General features: G+C 39.2%; 2 protein-coding genes across 4 annotated transcripts in view; one reads left to right on the forward strand and one right to left on the reverse strand.

Annotated features, from left to right (window-relative positions):
* The window catches only part of RB1 (RB transcriptional corepressor 1), a 72,232-nt gene that overhangs the window by 15,084 nt on the left and 35,367 nt on the right, over window positions 1–21,781 (reverse strand). The window lies entirely within an intron of this gene.
* LPAR6 (lysophosphatidic acid receptor 6) lies at window positions 12,359–15,339 on the forward strand. 3 transcript variants are annotated; one of them, XM_009102938.4, is made up of 2 exons: window positions 12,359–12,700; window positions 12,774–15,339. In XM_009102938.4, exon 2 carries the CDS (start codon window positions 13,021–13,023, stop codon window positions 14,041–14,043), a length of 1,023 nt encoding a protein of 340 aa, XP_009101186.1. In that variant the 5' UTR covers window positions 12,359–12,700; window positions 12,774–13,020; the 3' UTR covers window positions 14,044–15,339. The 3 variants fall into 3 exon arrangements, with proteins under 3 accessions (XP_009101186.1, XP_018764200.1, XP_018764199.1); XM_018908655.3 differs by having other exon boundaries at window positions 12,797–15,339; XM_018908654.3 differs by having other exon boundaries at window positions 12,359–12,661.

The raw sequence follows: 21,781 nt of genomic DNA on the forward strand, positions 1-21,781 counted from the left end.
TTGTTACATGTCTTCAAACCATTAAGAGCAGACTGCTTGTGATATTTAAAAGAAAAAAAGGACTATAAATATCTGGCATTGTACTTCATATAACCTAGAAGAGAAAAATGGCACATTGTTTTTGGAACTTCGCTTTGTGCCATGTTTTATAAGAAAACATGCCAATGTGAGTATGCAAACCATTTTATGTCATGGATTTATCAACCAATTCTGGAAAACATTTCCATACGAAGAAAATTAGACATGACAAAGGAGAAAAAGCTGAAGCTGTAACAAAACTATCTATGTCACATCATTTTGGGCAGAAACCCACCCTCTGAGAAGAGTTCTGATCTCAATTTAAGCCAATACTTGTATGACCATCATGATGAGCTATCTCAAGCTCAGTTGACTATACCCTGGTATGAGCTCAAGGCAGACAAGACCTGGCAGCCACCCTGCTGTGCTTGGCTGTGGAAGCAGAAGCATATACAGAGCTTCTGAGTGCTCAGTTGGCAGAATTGAAGAAGACATTTCCAATTTAGCATTTTTGCCTTACAAGCAGTTATTTAACAATCAGTCAAAATGTAGCATAATAGAGGTAAGGAAGACTGCCCTGGAAATCAAATTAAGAAGAGAATGTTAAAAAAGGTCTTGGGCTATTATTTAGAGCTCATTAAAAAACAAAACAAAACATTCTTCTCAAACTGAAAATAAATAATTGAATTTTGACAGTGTGATATAAAATAGTATAAAAATCACTAGAAACACCCTGAACTTTTCAATAATTGTCTTATCAGACTTGAAACAAAAACTGGGAAAGCACTGGGACCTATATTTTTTTTAATGTTACACCTGTTTCATACTCACTTCTTAGTAACTTCTTAGTATACATTGATGGTTTTATCAATTACTAAGTGTTTTTACACTCTGCTTTCTCTCAAAGTGTTGCAGCTAATTCTGAGGGAGATGACAGAATGAGTTGGGGTTGGAAGGGACCTTAAAGGTCATCCAACCCCCTGCCATGGGCAGGGACACCTTCCACTAGACCAGGTTTCTCAGAGCCCCACCCAACCTGGCCTTGAACACTTCCAGGGATGGGATATCCACAGCTTCTCTGAGCAACCTGTGCCAGTGCCTCCCACCCTCACAGTAAAGAATTTCCTATGAATATCTAATCTAAACCCAGCCTCTTTCAGTTCAAAGCCATTTCACTTGTCCTGTCACTACATGTCCTTGTCAAAAGGAATAGAAGATACTACAGAGCTTTCTACTAAAATAAAACAAAGCTGATCTCTTTATCACCCCAGCTTTTTTCTGGTGATTCCTTCACTTCCCACCACTCACCTCAAGGGTAATTTCACTGATCTACAGCATTAGGTGGCTTCCATAACTAAAAAACTTAAATTTCTACACCATAGGAGAAACAATGCAAGAATTACTATGTCAGCAGAATTACTAGGTCATCATAGCTTCACAGAGATCTGAAGCAGAGAAACAATTGTTAACAATTACTATCAAATGTAAGAGTATTCTTTATTCTATCATAGCAAATGATAGCAGTCAGAAGTATCTTACACTGAAATGTGGAATATTTGAAATATCCATATACATGGAATATACATGAAGTTATTCTAGGATCCTTAGAAAGAAGACGAAATAAACCTTAAAACAATGCAATATACCAGCAGCTTTAATTTTTTTTGTAAGACCAAAAATGTAGCTAAACTGGCAAAGAAGGGCTAAACCAATAAAAAGGTGCAAAAAAATCTAAACAATTTATCTAAGGTCTAAGTGAGTGTGTGGATGTGGTAAATGCAGACCACATTTGGACCACATCAACATCTGCAAGGAGTTTGAGCTCACATTTCTGCAAACTAGTCCAGTACTATTTTTCAGAAAATAAGGTCAAGATGTGATATTCAGTGCCTTTTCTTATGGTCACACAAGAATCTTTTATGAAGACTGATCAGTGATGGCCAGCTCAGGCTCTGGAAAAGAACACTGGAAGATGCAACATTTTCCCTCTGGATATTTAGAGCAAACTTATGTGGGATATTAGAGAACCACAGAATTGTTAAGGTTGGAAGGGAACACAGTGGGGCAGATAGTCCAACCTCCCTGCTCCAGCAGGGTGTTTAAAGCCCAGTACATTTCTATTTGGATGAATTAACAGGGATCTAGGAAAACAACATTTATCTTCTTCAAGCTTTAAAACCTACAGCTACAAAAAGATAAAGATCATGTTTGGTTGGGTTTTTTTCCAAAACACCACAAACCAGATCCACCACCCCCCTTCACATCTGAACAGCACCAATGCAGAAACCTCTCTCCCCACAGGGGAAACCTTTTCCCCCCACAGGAAACCTTTGTGCTACACATCTATGCAGTGAAGGACCCATACTCAGCATCCCACCTGCAGCCCCTTGCCCACCCACTGCAGAACCTGAAGCCAGAACTTGGGTTGGAGGCTTTGTACAAGACCCATGAGGGAAACCAGTTGCCTCAGAGAGGCTCCACAAAAGCCATGTTGAGAAGTACACACCCAGCTGGGGGCTAAAAAGCCAAATCTTGCCAAGGCACAGGCATGTGGGTCTTAGGCCTTTTATAATGACATTACAAAAGAAAGGATTTCAAAGACTGTCAAGACTTTTGATGCCCCCCTTTTTTTTTTTTTTTTTGATGCTCAGATTCTCCTGAGTAGGGAGTGGATTTAAAACCAAGAAAATTTTATGCCCTCTGCTCTCTCCTTCCTCTGCACACTTGCTCCTTTTAATTATTTGACCCTGGCATATAATTAAAAACTGCACCATGTACACAGAAAGAACTTATGAGACTCTCCCTGAAGCAATAAATCAATGACATTAAGCAATACATGAAGAGTACATATCAATAAAGCAGTAAAACTGACTTAGGTGATAAGGGGCACTCAATTACTAAATGATCAAAACATGCTTCCCTGATCTCATTAAACTACAAAAATCCTGCTAGAAAACACAAATGAAAAATGTGAAATCCTTCAATAACAATGTGCTTTTCTACCAAAGCTCTGCATTTCTATTGTAAGAAGAAAATCTTGGTCATTTGAAAACAAAGCAAACCCCAAGTTCAATGTTTCTGAGGCAACCACTATGCTTTGCATTCTAATTTGAGATAATTCAAGTCTTTTAATCCTGGTTTTTCTCCCTTAAATTTAAGGAAAGCTTAATCAGCTTCTTAAAACTTTTTTTTTACTTCAGTCAGTCTTTTTGGAAGAAATTTCATTGAAACATATTCCTGCAGAAACCCTACATTTTGCCAATATTTTCCAACAAAAGCATTTCGAACTCTCTGCTAGTACTGATGTAGCAGTACATCAATCTGGTTGTAGCATCTCCTTTAGCAATTTCAAAACAGAAGCTCACCAAGTAGTGTTTAAAAAGGCATCATATGCTCATTTTAATTCTTGATCACTCCATGAACTGTCATTGTGCATGACTTGATCAAACTATTTCACCTCTGTTTTGCTGAAGTTACAAACAACCACACTGAAGCTGCTGCTGTTTACTTCCTGTGGGGTAAGCACATGCAGGAAGGTTGTGATGACTGGGAAGATATCCTCTCCTGACAAGGGATTGTAAAGTGCTGAGCTTACAGAAACCCCCCAAAATGCTTCTCTTTAGCTCTCAGGCTCCAGAGAGTGTAAAGGTCTCACATTACATAGACAATAAGGCAATTCCAAGTTCTGTTGAACTTTACACATTCCCATATTTGCTCTAGAAAGACCAAACCTGAACTGAGCTCAGCCATCTCTCACAAACTTGCCTCTCACATGCTTTCACATGAGATTAAGAAGTCATAACTCTCATAGATCTAGGTTGCATTTTAATCAGGATAACCTGCTTGCCTCAGAAAGTATAAAGAATAAAAGGAAGACTTAAAAACACAAGCTGATCTTGAGTTTTCACCACATTGCTTCTGGTAAAGAAACAGACCATTTTCACACTGGCTTAGGTATATACACTTAAGTTTATCTGTGCATCTATATATACACTTCTGATATTTCAGAGAAAGAAGGACAAAGAACACATGAAAACTGTTGCCAAATTTAAAGGAGTTACTTTGATTTGAATGCACTTTTACTCTGCTATCTTTACTTTCACTGTAAGGAAAATGCTTTTGGTCAGTGTGAGATCTGTTATGGGCAGCTCCACTGCCTTCACCACAAACATACTGGTGTCAAACTCATCGAGAAACCAAAACCCAAAAGAGCCCACAAGCACAGCAGAACAGCAGCCAGAAGCCTTACATATCAATGACTTGTTAAGAAAAGCTCATACAAGGCATATGTACTAAGGTATTTTAGTCCAGGAGAAATTCTGCTATGTAGATTTCTGTTTTGTTTTTTTTTTTTTTCTTAAGTATCCAACAGGTTCTTTATCATTCAGTGAGAAATTTCTATAGCTACTCTGAAGCATAGAAACCAAAGACTGAGCTACAGCAAAAACAAAGCAGGTTTTATAATTTACTTCCAGGGAAATATGAGGCTGCAAATTAATGCATTTCTGAGGTTAGACCCACAAATTACAATTTCAACCTGAATCCACCTCCCTGCTACCTGACTCTCTATTTTATCAATTTTATAACTGCAGGTGATATGAGGTACCTGTAACATATTTATTTGTCTGTGATTTTCTAACCCTCTAGACTGGTTGGCCTGAGACAATGAAAACAAAACCAGTATCAAGAGGGAAGACAGTTGGTCCAAAGCATCCAACACCCCTAAGCCAGTAAGAAAACTTAGAGGATCTTCAATTCACTCTGGATCAGATATTTGCCTAGAAAGCTGTCATCCTTTATCACTCCATCAATCTTATGTAAGAAAGCATGACTATGCATACCAGGTCTTCATTACTGCTCATTTTTATCCTACTTTGTGGAAAAATCAGTTAGGCATACGTGGGTCTCTTTTAATACATTATAAATATCATAATTCCAAACAGTTTACATGAAAATAAATTATAGAGTAGTAGACCAAGAGCACAGATCTCACTCTTAAGTTTAGCTGAGGCTTTTAAACCTCACACCACCAGACTCTAGGCTAATGTCTAGCCAAGAGTCAAAACAATACAGATCTGAAAGCCTCAAATTTGAACATTGCCACAACACTTCCAGCACAGTTTCACCCTGCCTTAAATCAGTGTAAGCACAATGGTGCTTTTTCAAGTCACACATCTGCACTTTGTGCCACATCCCTTGCTTCAGCATTAGCACAGCTAATGCTGCAAATTATGTATTTGTTAGGATTAGTTTTAAACCAAATAGCTGTCCTCATTTGCTGACTGCATGTACACACAGCACAAGGGCAGAAGCAGAGAGGCTTAAATGGACAGCAGTAGGATTACTTTGAGCAACAGCCCACATTCAAACTGTTTAAATCAACCATAAAAAACTGTGCCAGAACCCAAGGAGTTCAAGAAGTACAGAGGAAGTTAAGGGAGTATTTGTGAGCAGAAGTAGGACTTTTGTGATCCCTCCACAACAACAGGTACCCCATACCTACTAACAGCTGAAGAAGTTTGTCAAAACCCAGAGACTCAAGCAAAGGGTGAGCTGGACATTGTAGGCTGCACAACACGACTTGGAGCCTCCTCTACACCTTCACTGGAGGAGCAAAATATTATTGCAATGATACCTCACCAGAAACTGCAGCACAAAGCTTCTTTTCTCAGTGTAATGCCTTTTTCTGAGGATAAATACATTATCACAGAATGGTTTGGGCTGAAAAGGACTTTAAAGATCATCTAGTTTCAAAATCCCTACCAGAGGCAGGGACACCTTTCTGCAGACCAGGTGGCTCAAAGCCCCATCCCCCCGTGGGTGTGACTGCTTCCACAGATGGAGCAGCTTTCTTTCAGAGGACCCATTCCCTTACAGCAAAGGATAAGAATCCCTCATAACAAGAGCACTTGCTCAGGGCATGAGATGTGGGTTCCAGCCCCCCGTCTCCCGCCAGGGTCGAACTAATGTCTACCAGAAAAACACCTTGCCACTTCCAGGATGGTTATTAACAGAGATTCAATGAAAATGGATCATTTCTATTTTGCATTTTAGAGCATCACTCCATTTCTCCAAGACTGCAGTAGAAAAAAAATTAATTATCATATAAGAAGCATGATCTTTGTCCATCCTCCAAAGTTTTGACATTTCCTTTCTTATTTTCTAGGTATTAGCTGATTGCCACATTGAAAAGGCAACTGATGAACGTGGTCAACAATGCAGTAAAATGGTTCATAAAGTACCAAATTGGTTCCATAAAACTTCAGGATACGGGCTGGAAGGAAAGAGCAGTTGTAAGGGAAAGTCAGCTGAAGTATTTGTAATTGCTGTTTACCAGTACTAATGATATGCTAAATAATCATTTAAGTGATCTTATCGTGCAGAATTTAAAGAGGTTATTTGCTGACTTACACATTTAGAAAGTAATAGTTCTTCACATTAATCAAGCCCAAGTTCTGCTTTTTGGCAGCAGTTTTCCCCTGACAAGCATTTTCATGTCAGTATTTATCTAAACTAATTAGCTAACCAGCTTGAATAATTCTTATGAAACTTTTCGTCCCCCCTTAACTTCTTATGTTCCGGTTTTGTGAAGGAAACCAAATTAATATAATGAGGTTTGGGTTTTTTTAAACAACACAAACTCACATAGATCTTATTGAATGACTATGGCAAATTCTTTCAATAACTTAATAATGTTATACTTTATAAAAAGCAGTACAGGAATGTGACTGCGGGCTTCCTACTGCCTCTGACAAATTGGGGTTAAAATCCTCTGTATATAAAGTCAGAGGCCTCCATTTGGCCAAAACTGAAAGAGGCTGTAAACACTGGATGAAGTATTTGCAAGTAATTTGACATGAAAATAAAACGAACCAATGCAGTAGCACCACTAATCCTGACAGAACAGATGTTGGGCAAAACCTCACACTAAAGATATGAAAAATAGTAAGCAGTTGCTTTAGAACAACACAAATTCCAGATGTTCTTCTGCAAGTTCTGTTAGCCCAACCACTTCACCCCCTATGTTTGGAAGAGTTTCTAAAATAATTCATGAGGCTTCTTTCCTATCATTTCTAGTATTTGCTTACTATACCAAGTGTTTTTTAAATTTATTTTAGGTTTTCTTAAAACAGGCATGTTCTGCAGTTGAAAAGTATTTTAAGTAAAAAAATTCCACCATGGAACATCTGGCAAATTTCTGCCAACTCAAAATCTGAGTTTTTAATCCTGGGACTTAGAAAGTTTAAGAATGAGTAGAGCCAGAACTTGCCACAGTGTTTGGGAAAGGCATTTAACTTATTTCCTGCATCTACAGCAGACATAAATTTCAAGTATTGATGTTATTTTAATCACATTTGCAGAGTAACTGAAAAAATATTGGTTTTAATTTAGAAAAAAATGCAAATGAAAGTTTAGGAACTTGGGTATTTTGTTCTAGGTAAGGCATTTTTCTTTCTACCTGACATTTTAGAGATTCCTTTCATTCTATTCCTATCCACTGAAAACCATGCTGTTAAGATTGTTTATAGTCTTTTTTCCATTTTTCTTTCCTCTGAAGACCATCAACATCCACTTTTCAAGCTTTTAATCTCTATCATCCTTTCCTTCACTGTTTAGTCCGTCTCTTTCAAACCAATCAATCCACAGATAAAAGCTTGGAAAGATTTCATCTTTTATCTAACCTCTACTAGCCTACCATGAGATCAACTAGACTTACACCATCAACCCAAGAGTAGAGGGGGAAAAGAAAAAGTACTCTAGCAGCCTAAAAACTCATACAGAAGGAGAGAAATTGTTTCCTCTTTCTACAAGCAAGAGAGGAGCAGTTATGTGTCTTATAAAGGAAACTGAAACAATTTCAAAGAGGGAAGAGAAGTATTTCAAATCATGAGAAGAAAGTAGTCTGGAATTTTATTCTGAGCTTCCTTTTCCCTTTTTAAGCAATTACACAATCAACTTGCAATTTGTATGGATTTCATATGCATTATGCTACCAAGTTTCCTGACATGGAGGAAGGAGCCTTTAACTGCCTCTGCAACAGCTGCAAGGGATTAGGCTGGCTAGATAAAAACACTCTGTTCATCCTAAGTTTTATAATGCTCATTTGAAGTCTTGTCTGCCACACCAACACAAAACAGGGAAAGTTTCAGTGCCATAACAGCTTCACTCTATCTGCATAGGTGGAGACCACCACTGCACTTTAGGATGGCAGTGAACCACTTCTCAGAAGCAGTCTCAGAGCGACTTCAGGGTGGCTGAGCAGGCAGCCCCAAAGGACAGCTGATATACCAGCTGATATACAAAATACCCAGCCCTGCTTCCCCTATACCTATTTTTCCAGAGATTTATGGAGGTGAAACAAGTTAAGTCTCTTAATGGATCTTTTTGCTTGGCTGGAATCTAATCTAAAAATACAAAATTTTAATGTCTGTACTTTTGTCACATTCAGTAGCCACTGTAATTATCTCAAGATGATATTTAATAGAGGGCTCTCCATCCAAGGGCTTCAAGCTATAGCAATCAAGACAGCCTCACATCATCCCAGTGTAGAAGTGAATGAGCTCTTATGTGGAGGGAAGCTTGAGGACTAAGTCATAGAAAACTTTGCCAGGATTGGAACAGAAAATCTGTGGCACAGCCAAAAAGATTTCCTGGATCTCAGCCCTACTTCTCAACCATAACAAATTCCTTCCAGAACATACACATGTTCAAAGAGAAACTCCAGTAAATAGACAAAAAAAAAAAAAAAAAAGCTAAAATCCATTAAAATAACTAGATAAATAACAATACTTAGGTCAAAGAAAATATTATCCTGCCAGGGCTTGCCTTCCTTGCAAGTTCTTCTGCATAAGACTGCTTAACTCAAGAGAGAACAAATGCCTGTACCACGACAGAGGTGTGCCTCTAAAAGCAGTAACAGTAGTTATTGAATAATGGCCTTACACAGACCATTTTGTGCACCTGACAACCTTCCTTTAACAGTGCACACCCTGGCCTTGGAAACACTGTAAGAATTTATTACAATGAAGTTGCTTCTTTCCCCTCTAAAGAACGTTCAGTATTAGCATCGGCACAGGCTGAATGCAGTACATTAGACAGGTTCAAATGCATTTCACCTTTGACCACAACTTTGGTTTAATTCCAGCTCTGAAGGTGAGGGTACCACCAGAGGAACATACAACACTGGTCAGCACAACTCAAAAAGCTTGGAAAGCCTTCAAATACTTAGTTTATTTCAGTGAAATAGTTCTTGCCACTCAACCTAGACTGCTGAACTTAAGGGATCCTGCCCGCTGTGTCCTAAATGACAGCAAGTTTTCAACTCTGTGGCATCTTGGGGAGGAAGTAACAGTGTCCTACAGCCACTCTCCTAGGACAATGCTAAGGTTATAAGCACTTTTCCTTCTGAGCCATTGAGGTGGAGCAGGCTTGCCACACAAATCCAAAATCACTTAAATAGGTATTTAAACTCAGAGAAGCAGAGTTATGTGGTAACCACCTGAAGCAGTACAAAAAACTTGCTCGCTGCTGAAGTCAGAGATGATTTCAAACATCTCATCAGCTCCTGGCTTTAAGGAGCCCATTCCTACTCTGCCTTTTCAAGAGCCACAGGAAGCCTGTTGATGGACATACAGGCTTTGCTCATACAGCACTAGCAACAAATGACAGGTCCCAAGTCATTCCATCTCTGATGCAGAAAGGCAGACAGACTCACATATGCATTTCCCTGCAGCAGTAGCATTGTTTCCTTTGGAGACAAAAAACCCCTCAGTGTACAAGGCCCGCCCTGCAGCTGCTTCCTCCTGCCTACCCCCTCCTTCCCATCCTAAGGGAAAATAGCCTGTGGTGAAGGAATAAAAGCAAAGCCATTACCCTGTCAATTCTTCTTCCATAACTGTTAAACTTGTTAAAATTTAAGGCGTTGGAGGCTACTAAAGTCTTTTCTGAACCTGTCAGCACAAAGCCCAACATCTTAAAACATGATCCAACAAAAGGAGAGAGCAAAATGAGGCTTCTTCCCCCTTGCTCATGCTGGAGCCTGGCCAGAAGGGAAGCCAGTCCTGACTCCCAACTGCTCCCAGCGCACTAACACAGGTTCCTCAGCTTGGACAAGCTCACAGAAATTATAACACTGCTTGGTAACAATCAGCTACATATAAATTATTTGCCTTTGCCATTCACACTTTTACACTAAAACAACTCAGCCTGCCTGCTCAGTGGTTACTCTCCTTGCTGAAACAAGAAGGGAAGGAAAAATCTGTCAGTTCAGGGGTTTCACATTTTCATCTGCAGGTGGAGAAACCCTGCAGCTGAATGCTGTTTCTGGACACACACAAATATCCCTTAGGTCATCAATCAGGGCAAAGTGCATGTACTGTACTGCACCAGAAGGGTTCAGGGGCAACAGAGTCCTAATGAAAAAACAACCATACACATAAAGCCCTAAAATGGGCTTGAGTAGTATCCATGCTTGTAACAGGAGCAACAACTAGGAGCCACAGCAAGGCAGGAGCTCTGACAGATAGAGCAAAGGCTGAGGATGTACCTTCACCACTGCTTTAAAGCACATTTACAGTGGTAAAATGGACCAGACATCCCACCCTGCCTCTGTGTACCCACACCTTTGTCAAAACACCAAATCAAGTTCTAATCAGGGAGATACACTCTCATTGCCATTAGTATCTCTTCCTAAACATGAATTATTGCTTGAGGCTTTGACCTGCGACATCAAATTTCTGTATTGCAGGGATTTTCATTCCAGTTACTGAGCCTGCCTCACAGAGTCTTCATGTGCAAAGCTGGAGCAGTAAAACCAGGAGCAGAGCTCCTGCAACCTGATGCAGAACATTTGCAGGAAAAACCCTTCTTTTCCCATGCAAGGTTGCCAGGAACAGAAACAAAATTTAGTGTGTGATGACTGCTTTTGTGAGAAAAGTCAGGAAAACCTTTATGCTAAGGTACATGTTAAGTTGGACATGAGAGATTCTGCAAGCTCATATTTTCATTTCCGACTGACTTAGAAGTCCCAGATGCACTATGCTTTACATTTAAGCATGGATTTCAATATTCAAAAAGGTATCTTATGGTTATAGCCTATTGAAGTTAAACTGCTTGATTTCACCTCAAAATCAAGGTGAAAATGTTTCACAGAAGACTATAAAGAAAACTTGAAATAAAATGAGCAAGACCCACTTTTGCATGTTTCTAAATTTCGTCTGACATACCTTATGCTAAGAAACTGTGCCAAAATCCTGTGAAGCACTATTATTTACTCTCCTTCACAGCAGACTAGAAAGGTTTTGCCCAGAGCCTTGCTTAGGTGCAAGTGATTAAAATACAGTTCAAAAGAACCATGCCACCCAGCCAGATATGAAGAGATTTGTTATTCTGAGACTTAGAAATAGACTGGGTTTGATGCCAGAAGTGAATCTATCCAAGTTGTTTAATAAATGAGTCTGTCTAAAACTCAGATTTATCTCATATCTGCCCCTAAAGGCAGTAAGAGCTGCTTTTTTTTTTTCAATATTTACTTAACAATGTAATTAGTTACAACATGTTTTTGTTTCAATTATTAGTGACTAATGGGAGTATTTTGTGCATATGTGGTAACTGTCCCCCTTGAAATTACCAGAAACAATTGCACAGTACACTATATGCATTTGTTGTATTAATTCTGTGCTTACATATTCAAGAAAATGCTTTCTGTATCACAACATTTCAAAAAACCACTAGAGTAATTTTTTTTTTAACAAAAGAACCACCTTTCTGATTAGAAATAAATCTTGGGGTGTGCCTTCTAATATGGAACAAGTTTTAAAAAATCTCTCCTCCTACTGCAACACATCTCAGTGCTGTGAATATCCAAAAGCAACCCTCTCTTTTTCAGTAATTATTGGTGCAATTATTTAATTACCTATCAATGTCACTTTGTCCCTCTTGAGGTTTGTACTGGGGGATTTTAGACAGAACCACTCAGCTGATTTCTGGTGATTAATGTGTTCTCTATTATAAGCAAAGCTATTAACAAAAGGCACAATGTTAGTTCAATTCTATATTAAAATCCCACAATTACTGCTATCGCCAAAGAAAAACAGGAACTTAAGTGCATGAGAGTTTAGACACTGCAAAGTCTCATCAAAACTGCAGAGGAAGGTCTCCAGACCCCAGCAACACTGACAAAGGACCTCTCAGGGGGCATGGAAAGAGTTAAGAAGCAGCTGCAGCACTCTACAAGCTGCATCTGCAAGGTACAGCAGAGACAGGGGAAGGCAAACAAACCAAACTGAAACCATTCTTCCTTGCCCAGCCTCTTCTTCCTGTGATGTCACGCTACAAATTGCCCGGGTGCTCTGCTCTGCTCTCCAGAAGGAGCTGGGCTGGCAAGAGCTGCCGAGGGCTGCGGGCTGCAGGAACAAACACGCTCTGGAATTCCGTTTCTGCCCTGGCAGGCAGCTCCCTTCTGTTCCTGCTTCCCGCCCCATGGGGCCAGCCAGCGAGCCGACAAACTTGTTGCATGGAAAGAAGGGAGAGGGGGAAATGCAAGTGCCGACACTCCGCAGCAGCCAGGAAATCGTTTCCTAAAGTACACTCTCCCAGTAAATTCGGATGGACGAGGCTTTGCCGGCACAATCTCCAGCCAAGAGTAAGGCACAAAGTCCTACAATGGCTTCATTGAATCGAGGTGGGAAATGGAACTAAGCAAGCTTTGGGGTGATCTCATCTGCCACAAATGATGCGTTTTCTGACTTTTGCAGACTGGCTATGTGATTACAAATAGCACTCGGCAGAGAAGAGAAGAGAGACTTCCCGGTGATTTCTGCTGGAGATGTACTCCCCTGCCACAGAGCTCACCTTCCTTCCCTGAAGCTTCCCAGCACAAACCTGCCAAAGCACACCGTTCAAATATATCTGACCTGCAAGTTCTTCAGGAGTTTCAAAAAAGTTGCAATAAAAATACCCGAGAAGACGCCAAATCACAGGAATTTTTAACACACCATTATAATGGTAAGCTCTAACTGTTCCACTGAGGACTCCTTTAAATATACGCTGTATGGGTGTATCTTTAGCATGGTGTTTGTTCTCGGCCTCATAGCGAACTGTGCAGCGATCTACATTTTCACTTGTACTTTAAAAGTGCGAAACGAGACTACAACTTACATGCTGAATTTAGCCATATCAGACCTGCTTTTCGTGTTTACATTACCCTTCAGGATTTATTACTTTGTAACCAGAAACTGGCCGTTTGGAGACATTCTCTGCAAGATTTCTGTCGCCCTCTTTTACACGAATATGTACGGCAGCATTTTGTTTCTGACTTGCATCAGCGTGGATCGCTTTTTAGCTATAGTACACCCCTTCCGATCCAAGACCCTGCGGACCAAACGGAATGCCAAGATTGTCTGTGCTGCAGTATGGATAACCGTGCTAGCAGGCAGCACACCAGCAAGCTTCTTCCAGTCCACAAACCGCCGCAACAACACGGAGCAAAGGACGTGCTTTGAAAACTTTTCAGAGGACACGTGGAAAACCTACCTGTCCCGGATTGTTATCTTCATTGAAACTGTTGGGTTTTTCATCCCGCTCATCCTGAACGTGACCTGCTCCACTATGGTCCTACGGACCTTGAATAAACCGCTTACGTTAAGCCGGAATAAAGTAAGCAAGAAAAAGGTACTCAAAATGATTTTTGTCCATTTGGTGATATTCTGCTTCTGCTTTGTGCCTTATAACATCACCTTAATACTCTACTCCCTTATGAGAACACAGACCTGGGTCAATTGCTCAGTGGTGACTGCAGTGAGGACCATGTACCCCATAACTCTGTGCATCGCTGTTTCAAACTGCTGTTTTGACCCCATTGTCTATTACTTCACATCAGATACCATTCAAAATTCCATAAAAAAGAACCGGTCCACCAGACCACGGGATGTCAGATTCTCTGAAAGGCCAGTTTCAGAAAGCTTCATTCAACACAGCCTTCAGACCATAAAAATGAAAATATTTGACAGTGACTCCACAATATAAACTATATTAAAAGACTACTGGGACTAAACTGGAATTAGAAGCCTGCACATTTCCTCAGCTGTGGACATATATTCGTATATGTAAAGGCTGTGCTTCCTTCACATCTGAAAAGTTTATTACAAGGCTGTAAAAGTGTTAAGCATAATAGCACACAGAAAAAGCATTTTAAAAATCTATGTCAAGGGTTCGTTCTGACAGATTGTACGTTAGAAATGAACTTTTGAGTTTAGAGGTTAACCAAAGTCCAAGGACTGTTTCTCAAGTCAAACACAAATGAAAAAGCAGGTTGTTTTCCTTCCTGAAGTTAAAACAGTTGCTCAATTTAATCATGGTATCAGTTCCCAAGTTACTGAGGATGGGGGTGAAGCTACCTGCTCCACACTGCAGGAAAATTGCCCCATATTGTCCTATCTCTTCAGCTACTGTGTCTTCCCCAGTTTCCTCTTGCTTCTCTTACTCCTCCCCTACTGTCTTTTTCACTGCACTTTCCTTCTTAGGGACCATTATGTTCACAGGAGGCTTCAATCAGTGGGTTACAAGAACTTTGTTTCTCCCAGGTTTATCTGATAAAAATACATGCTCTCTCCACAAGCCTGGCCCCCATAAAGCAATTATGTCTCCTGGTAGTTTAGAGCATTTGGAAATGTCTCAGACAAACTGGTTCTTCTTCTCACCTCTCTCTCAGAAGCCTGTGTGATTAAAACAAAGTAACTTGTAATGACTGAAGTTAATGCTCTAGGTACAGTACCACTTTACTAAACTCTTTTGTGAGGAGTTCTTAAACTAAGAATGACTTTTGAGGAAAACAACATCCTCTGAGTAAGTTAATTTGATCTCAAAGTACAGTTTCTTAGTAAAACAAGTCCTTTTCTAACTAGAAATATACACGTGCATCAAGCTGATTATTTCTTCCAGGAGACTATTTGGTGTCCCATAAAGAAATTCAAGATGCTGTAATTTTGGAGTTCAACTTCCTCTCAATTTTTGTGTCCTAGAAATCATTTGAACATGAGCATTTAAAATTTCAAATGCTATTTTTATACTTTTCAAAGTTTGAAAGAAAGTAAAGTACTTGGGGCTATGTGCTGGCAAAATTAATCAATAAACTTGGAAAAGTCAGCAACATGTAAAAGGAGAAATCTACATACATTACTGTTACAGACAGGAATACATAGACAAAACTGCTTTAAAACATCCTGCTATATATGTTTCCCAGCTACTAGAACACTGTGTACATTTTCCTGAGAATTAATTTAACATCACTGTAAAATAAAATAAAATCAAAAGGTAAAATAAGTGTTGTTTTTTCCTCCCCAAAAACAATGGAGTCAAGAATAAAAAAAATAATAAATAAATAATAAACAAATTTGCACTTTAGACTTAGGGCAGTCAGCTGCAACACACATACAGCACTGAGACATTTTTGCACCAGGGCTGTATACAGAGGAGTGAATCAATGTAGGAAAAAATGCATATTGAGCCATCAAACTGTGTGATATGTTGTTATCTGAATGAGTCTATTTCCCTATGCAAAGCTTCTGTTTACTGTTACAAATCAACCATATATTGCCTCCTACTACTGGGAAACCAAGTTACTCAATGACTGCTAGGAGCTAGTGCTGATTGAATTTTAAATTTAACAGCATTTTCAATCTTAATCCATATAATTTATGAAAGGAAAATTCATATAGTATGAGCTTAAGCTACAAAGATAGCATAGATATAAATGTCTGCATGACAAGTGAAATAAACAATTATCTTTGTTGGGAATCCTAAACTCTTCTGATACACATCCAACTTCAGAAAAGTGCATGAAACTCTTGGCATGAGTTACTCCATTTTCCATATGCCACAGACAAATCCAAAGTCCTAAACCAGATATGCATCTCTGAAGTCCCACTGACTCTCTCTCTAAGGGGTGTGTTTAATACTAGACTCCCTCCAAGAAGAATGAGACAAAAGCCCCTAATGTCACTGCTGGGCTGTGTTTCCAGGGTACTGCTTACTCCCCTGAGCTTCTCATAGCTGTTACTCAGTTGAGTGACAACTTGTTCAGCAACACCCCCTCTGCCTTACAGCAGTGAGCATCCCAGAGCCTCACCCTGATAAACAGAACCTACTCTTTCTGAGATTAAAAAACTGCAGGGGAAAAATAAAACCCCATCACTCACTTAAAAGCAGAACAAGCAGACAAAGCCACATATATGAGTACTTCCCTTTTAAACCAAACTTTCCTTGGTATATTACCTCAAGTAGTCTGTAGAAGCACAGAGAGTAGCTCTGCTTTGCACTCACTCTCCAGGGCAGCAGCTTCTGTTTTTTGAAAGAGCACAGGGCAACGCAGTACAAAAGCTTTCTGATCAGTTAGTAGCTCAATGTCCATAAGCTATTTGAGGAAACTTTGTATTTTTTATTATTAAACATTTTCACTTTTTCTTAGGAGGAAAAAAAAAACCCAGACAACAAATATCCTAACAAAAAACCCAACACAATCAAAAAACATCATCTGTAATGCTGAGAATCAGACCCTTACTTGAAAAATTCCTGATCTGATTCACAAGAGGGGGAGTAAAACTGCACCTCCCACAACAAGGTGATATAAAGACAGGTTACCAGATATTCAGGACTGGATGAGGTTTTCTCTGCCTTTTCTGGTTCTGCAACAAGATTATCCTGGAGAGCTGTGGATGGAGCAATTCCTCAACGGATGCATTCCCTCTCTCTGCTCTTGACTTTGATACCAATTCTTTTGTCTCTCTGGTAAGGTCTTATGACAAAATTTAAATGTAAAATCTAGATAAGAAGTTACATTCCTAAGTCATGCCAAGACATTTCAAAGAAAAAAAGGCTTACATTGTCAGAGCTCCTGAGGATCTGGATGTGTTGCAACCGGTACTTCCTAAAAGTGCATTATTTTTACTCATATGCCTACCCAGGGAGAGCTAGGAGTTCAGTTTTAGGATCCAAACTTTAAAAACTGTTCTTTGTAGTGTGGTTTCCACATCTACAGGGTGCAGAAAATGCACACTTCCTATAAAAATAAAAGCAGGGCAAATTTAATTGATTCCAAGCATGTTTTAGATCTAAAGGCAGGTAGATATTGACAACTAGTTAATTAAACAGCAGTTTTAAAAGATAAGGAAAAGAAATTTGCCATAAACACCTTAAACTTACCTCAGCATCAAAATCAAAAGACTTCCTATTTTATACTTTCTGTATTCAGCTTGAATTTTTTAATTGCCAGGCAATTTTTTTTTCACCTCAGTATACAAGTATTTTACATTTGAAGAAATACCAATACCAAGTCAAATATGTCTCTATATTTTTCATCTAAAAGTGTGTTAAAAAAACTCCATAGAAAATACTTCAGGCAGGTAAGGAATTCTTAAATTAAATCAACCTCCAAGCTTTGGTTTCTTAAGGAGTAACCTCAGTCACGGAAATGCAAAACTTGAAAAAGAGCTCTTGAGACCAGGTAAAAGATAAGAATAGCTGATCAGACCCCAAACATGCAGCTAATCTACAATCCTGACTCCAACAGCAGACAAGGCTGGATGCCTGGGGAACAAGATAACAGCAGGAGAAGCACACAAGGCTTTCTCAAGTGCTGTCCCACTTCATCAGTCATATCTCAGGACTTTCTGGGTCAGATATATTTGTGTGTTCAGGAAAAATTTTTCTTCGGTGAGTTTGTTCTGTCTTCCTGTAAATGTGTGTTAAGTTTTTAATGTTGACAGTAGCAAAAAGTTCACATTGTGCGTGCGCATATGGGGAACAAAACTAAGAAACCCAAACACCCTTTTGTTTCAAATCTACTAGTTTCATTAGTTCCCCTCTCATTTCTTTGCAAAGAGGCAGGGAGCACTAGACTGTCACTCAGTCTTTCCATATCACTCCTGATCCAACAGTCTTCCATGATCTCTTGCAAATGAGAAAGATTTTCACTTGCAATTTCAAGAACCATCACAACCAAAGATGAGATTTCCAGAATTACACAAACAACCCAGCTAAAATTAGGGAACCCAGTGAGGTTCAATTTGAGACTGGTAATTTGAAAATCCCACCTGAGCACAGTATCCTTTAGCCTTATTTATTCTTTTCAAGTTATTTTCTAAGAGTTTTATCCATGAGAAGCAATCTGTTCATACTTTTCCAGCAGTAAATGTAATATTACAAGGTTCTTGCATCTAGGCAGACCTGTGAATCCTGACAAGTTCCCTTTTTTACTAGACTATCATCATTTAGACCTCAGGGCTTCTGGCATTTGAGCACCACTGACAAAATGAAAGATGATACATTTCAAAAGCTAAGGCAAAATGTAAATCAGAATGATTCTAAATCTAGAAGACAGAAATGCCTGGGCTGCATTTGTTATCCAATTACCAGAATACTGAAAACATTGGATAAACACAGCTATCACTGCATTAGCACATTTACAGCACATATTCAATAGTGTTCATTTAAGACGAGCCAAATTCAGAGAGCCAAGCTAGCAAAGTCTAACACTTTTGCAAGACGCTGCATGGAGAAGTTTTGCTTTCACAATTCTGGTTTGATACTGAAGCCTTTCACATTTATCACCTCACCCCCATCCAGTTCCTGTCACAGCTGCTTCTAAAAGCAAGCCCAGCTCTTCCCGTAAGAAAACTGAACTTACTACAAAATTAAAACAAACAAAAAGAACCCTTCACACATTTTCCGGTCTTTAATAAATCTATCACATTGCTGGAGAACTACAAATTTCCAGAGATGAGAATTTAGATTTTAAATAATTATTTTTTCCTACTTAAGAAGCAGTCTTCCCACTCCAGTTCTATCAGAACTAAAAGCTGTCCAGCAATAAGAAGGGGTAAATTTTCTGTAGCTTAAACCTGAGGATCAAACCACAAGCAACGACAAAGGAAAGCCACTAGAAAGAAGTTCTTTTATGATGAGATAAAAAGAATATTTTTGCACACACATAGTTTTAATATTTCCCCTAACTCTATCTTTTTTAAACAGTGAGTTCCTGCCTTAAAGAACAAAATTCTTAAATAACAATGCTAGCAACAGGAGGCACCCAAAATTAATGCAACCATCTTGTGAATAATATTAACTCTACTTCACATGAAAACAACTTTGGCTAGGCTAACTGCTCTTCAGAAGAATTCTGCAAATCCCACTGCTTTATGAAAGGAAGTAAATTGGAAAATTTTATTAAGTACATAGCAAAACATGGACAAAAATGAGAATACCAACAGTGAAGCAAGTACCAAAATATCTACCTTTTCAGCCTAACAAAAATGTTTCATTAATGAAATCAAATCCGAAAAATGCTGGTCTACTTAAGTTGTTTCACATTTCTTGCATGTGAAAGAAAGTTTACCACATATACTACATGTTTCTGTATTTCACACACTCCCCTGGGTTGCAAATAAAAAAAAAATCAGTACTGACTGCTGTCCAGATAAGATCTGTTGAGTTCCTCCCAGCTGCTGGAAGGTGTAACAGGCACACAGAGAGCATGCCAAGCACGGGCTCTGCTGTGGGCAGGGTGACTCCCAAAGGGAAAGCACAGGGTGCTGGCAGTCCAGGAATGACCCTGAGCCAAGTTCAGACCAGGCAGAGTCTACGTGGGTGAGCCTCCAGCCTCTGCTCAGGAGAACACCAAGGATGCAGCTGCAGAGGCTCCACACTCAGCTGTACCACAGGCACTCACCAGCCTGCACCTACCCCATTCTGATAAGCCAACCCAACCCAAAGGAAAAGTTTCCACCTAACCCAGAGAGATTACCTTTCTGGAGGGCACTGAACACTATGCCTGCTCAACAGCTGTGAACAGGGACATCCACATCCCCCACAAGGGCTTTTTATTACTGGAAGGTTACTGTAAGATAGTGATACAAACACATAACTGAAGTACTATGTATTTATACAGTACAAAAGCAGGCACAAAAGCACTTATTTGGCCTACAAAAAAAAGCAACTCAAACCCTGTCTTTTCATGTATGCAATAACTTAAAGAAAATGCAGCAAGAAACAAAAACATCTTCCAATAATATATAATTTGACAGTTTGACATGATACTAGTATCACTTTAAGAGCTTGAAAACTGAGCACACAGCTGGAAAAAACCTCCATATTAGAATGTTTGTTTGGCACCCACTTTGCTTCTTAACATAAACTAATTTTACCACCCATAGAAAAGTTAGCAAGAGTGAGTCAAATGACACAGCAGTAAGGAAAGAAAGAGTAATAAAAGGTTGTGACAATTATTCAGGACTTTGGCTCAGATAAAATAAGCCAGACCAAAACAAAAACAAAACCAACCAATCAACAACAAGAAAACCCCAAAAACTAAACCAAAACTTCTTTTTAATAATTCTACCAATTTCACTACAGAGATTCCTAAAACTACAAAATTGGAGAGCATAGTGCCATCCAAGGAAGGAGCAACAGGGATACAAATCACAGAACTTAACCCAAGCTTTATTTACTTTTGTATTTAAGGAGACAGTTACATCAAACTTGCCAAAAGTCAGCAAGATTTTACAAAACTGAAGAACTGCCAAGATACCTCCCTGAATTCTAATACATTTTTCCCTCATGGACAACCTTCAAACATTCCTACTAAGTATTTACAATGCAGATATAGCAGTGTTGCAGGATGAAAAGGTCAAACTACCTAGAAACACAGTAGGACTAAAATCAAATTCCTACAGCTGAGATATGACCACAAAAACATTGAACAGTATTAAAATGAACTTTAAAATAGATTTTAAACACCCCAACAACTTGAAAAGCAAGGAATCCCAGAAAACTAAAGAGAAACAGCCTAAAGAAAAGTCTAACATGTTAATGCAGACATTTCTGTGACTAAATCTGTACTAAATCTAAAACTGTACTGGTGTACAGACAAGATATCTTTATGGGGCACCAAGAGAGCTGGCAGCTTCACTGAGCACAGCCTGTAAGTCCCAGCTCCCTGTCACAGCTGTAAATCTATAACCAGAGCAATCCTGACACAGCCTGGGTACATGACCTCCATGTGAAAACACAACAGCCACTACAGGCAGGATACAGCACAAGCAGCCACCTAAAGCAAACCTAGGCATAATTACACAGCCACCTCTTGCTAATCTCCCTTTCATGCTTTAAGGAAGGGGGAAACACAGTTAAGAAAAGTAGAATTAAGCATATGACTTGCTTTTCCTAACCTTAATAGACAAAACTATAAATCCAGTTTAGGTTTGTCATTGAGGCAGATGACAGTGGAAAATGAATAATCCCATGGTAAAATACCTGTTGAAAATAAACAGAATGAACTGCTTCCTGGAAGTACAGATCTGTCTCAAGTGCAGAGGAAACCTAAATATTTAAGTTGTAGAAGTAGGACTCATATTCTCTTAATTAGAGAAACTCTACACCTTAAAGCAGTAGAAAAAAACTTAACATTCTTAATCAAGAACAGCATCTAAATGTCACAGAATGAAAACTCTGCATAGTTGCTTTGTCTTAGGTAATCTCTTTGGTCATGTTTGTACTTGAAGCAAGAGCATCTTATGGGTTGGGCTGACTTGGTATACCTACAACAGATAAAACTGTTAACACTGCTAACATAACCAAAATCCTCCAGTCCTAGTGAGTGCTTTATGCACTTTTGTGAGTGCCTACCAAGAAGTGAACACACTGTCAACACAGACAAAAGCAGGAAACACAGGACCTGAGCTTTAAATGTTCTGGCTTCTCTTCCAGTAGC

This window comes from Serinus canaria, chromosome 1 (assembly GCF_022539315.1).
Source record: "Serinus canaria isolate serCan28SL12 chromosome 1, serCan2020, whole genome shotgun sequence".
Classification (NCBI taxonomy): domain Eukaryota; kingdom Metazoa; phylum Chordata; class Aves; order Passeriformes; family Fringillidae; genus Serinus; species Serinus canaria.

Coding starts and splice junctions, on each gene's coding strand:
- LPAR6 (XM_009102938.4), top strand. CDS start 13,021: ATGGTAAGCTCTAACTGTTCCACTGAGGACTCCTTTAAATATACGCTG.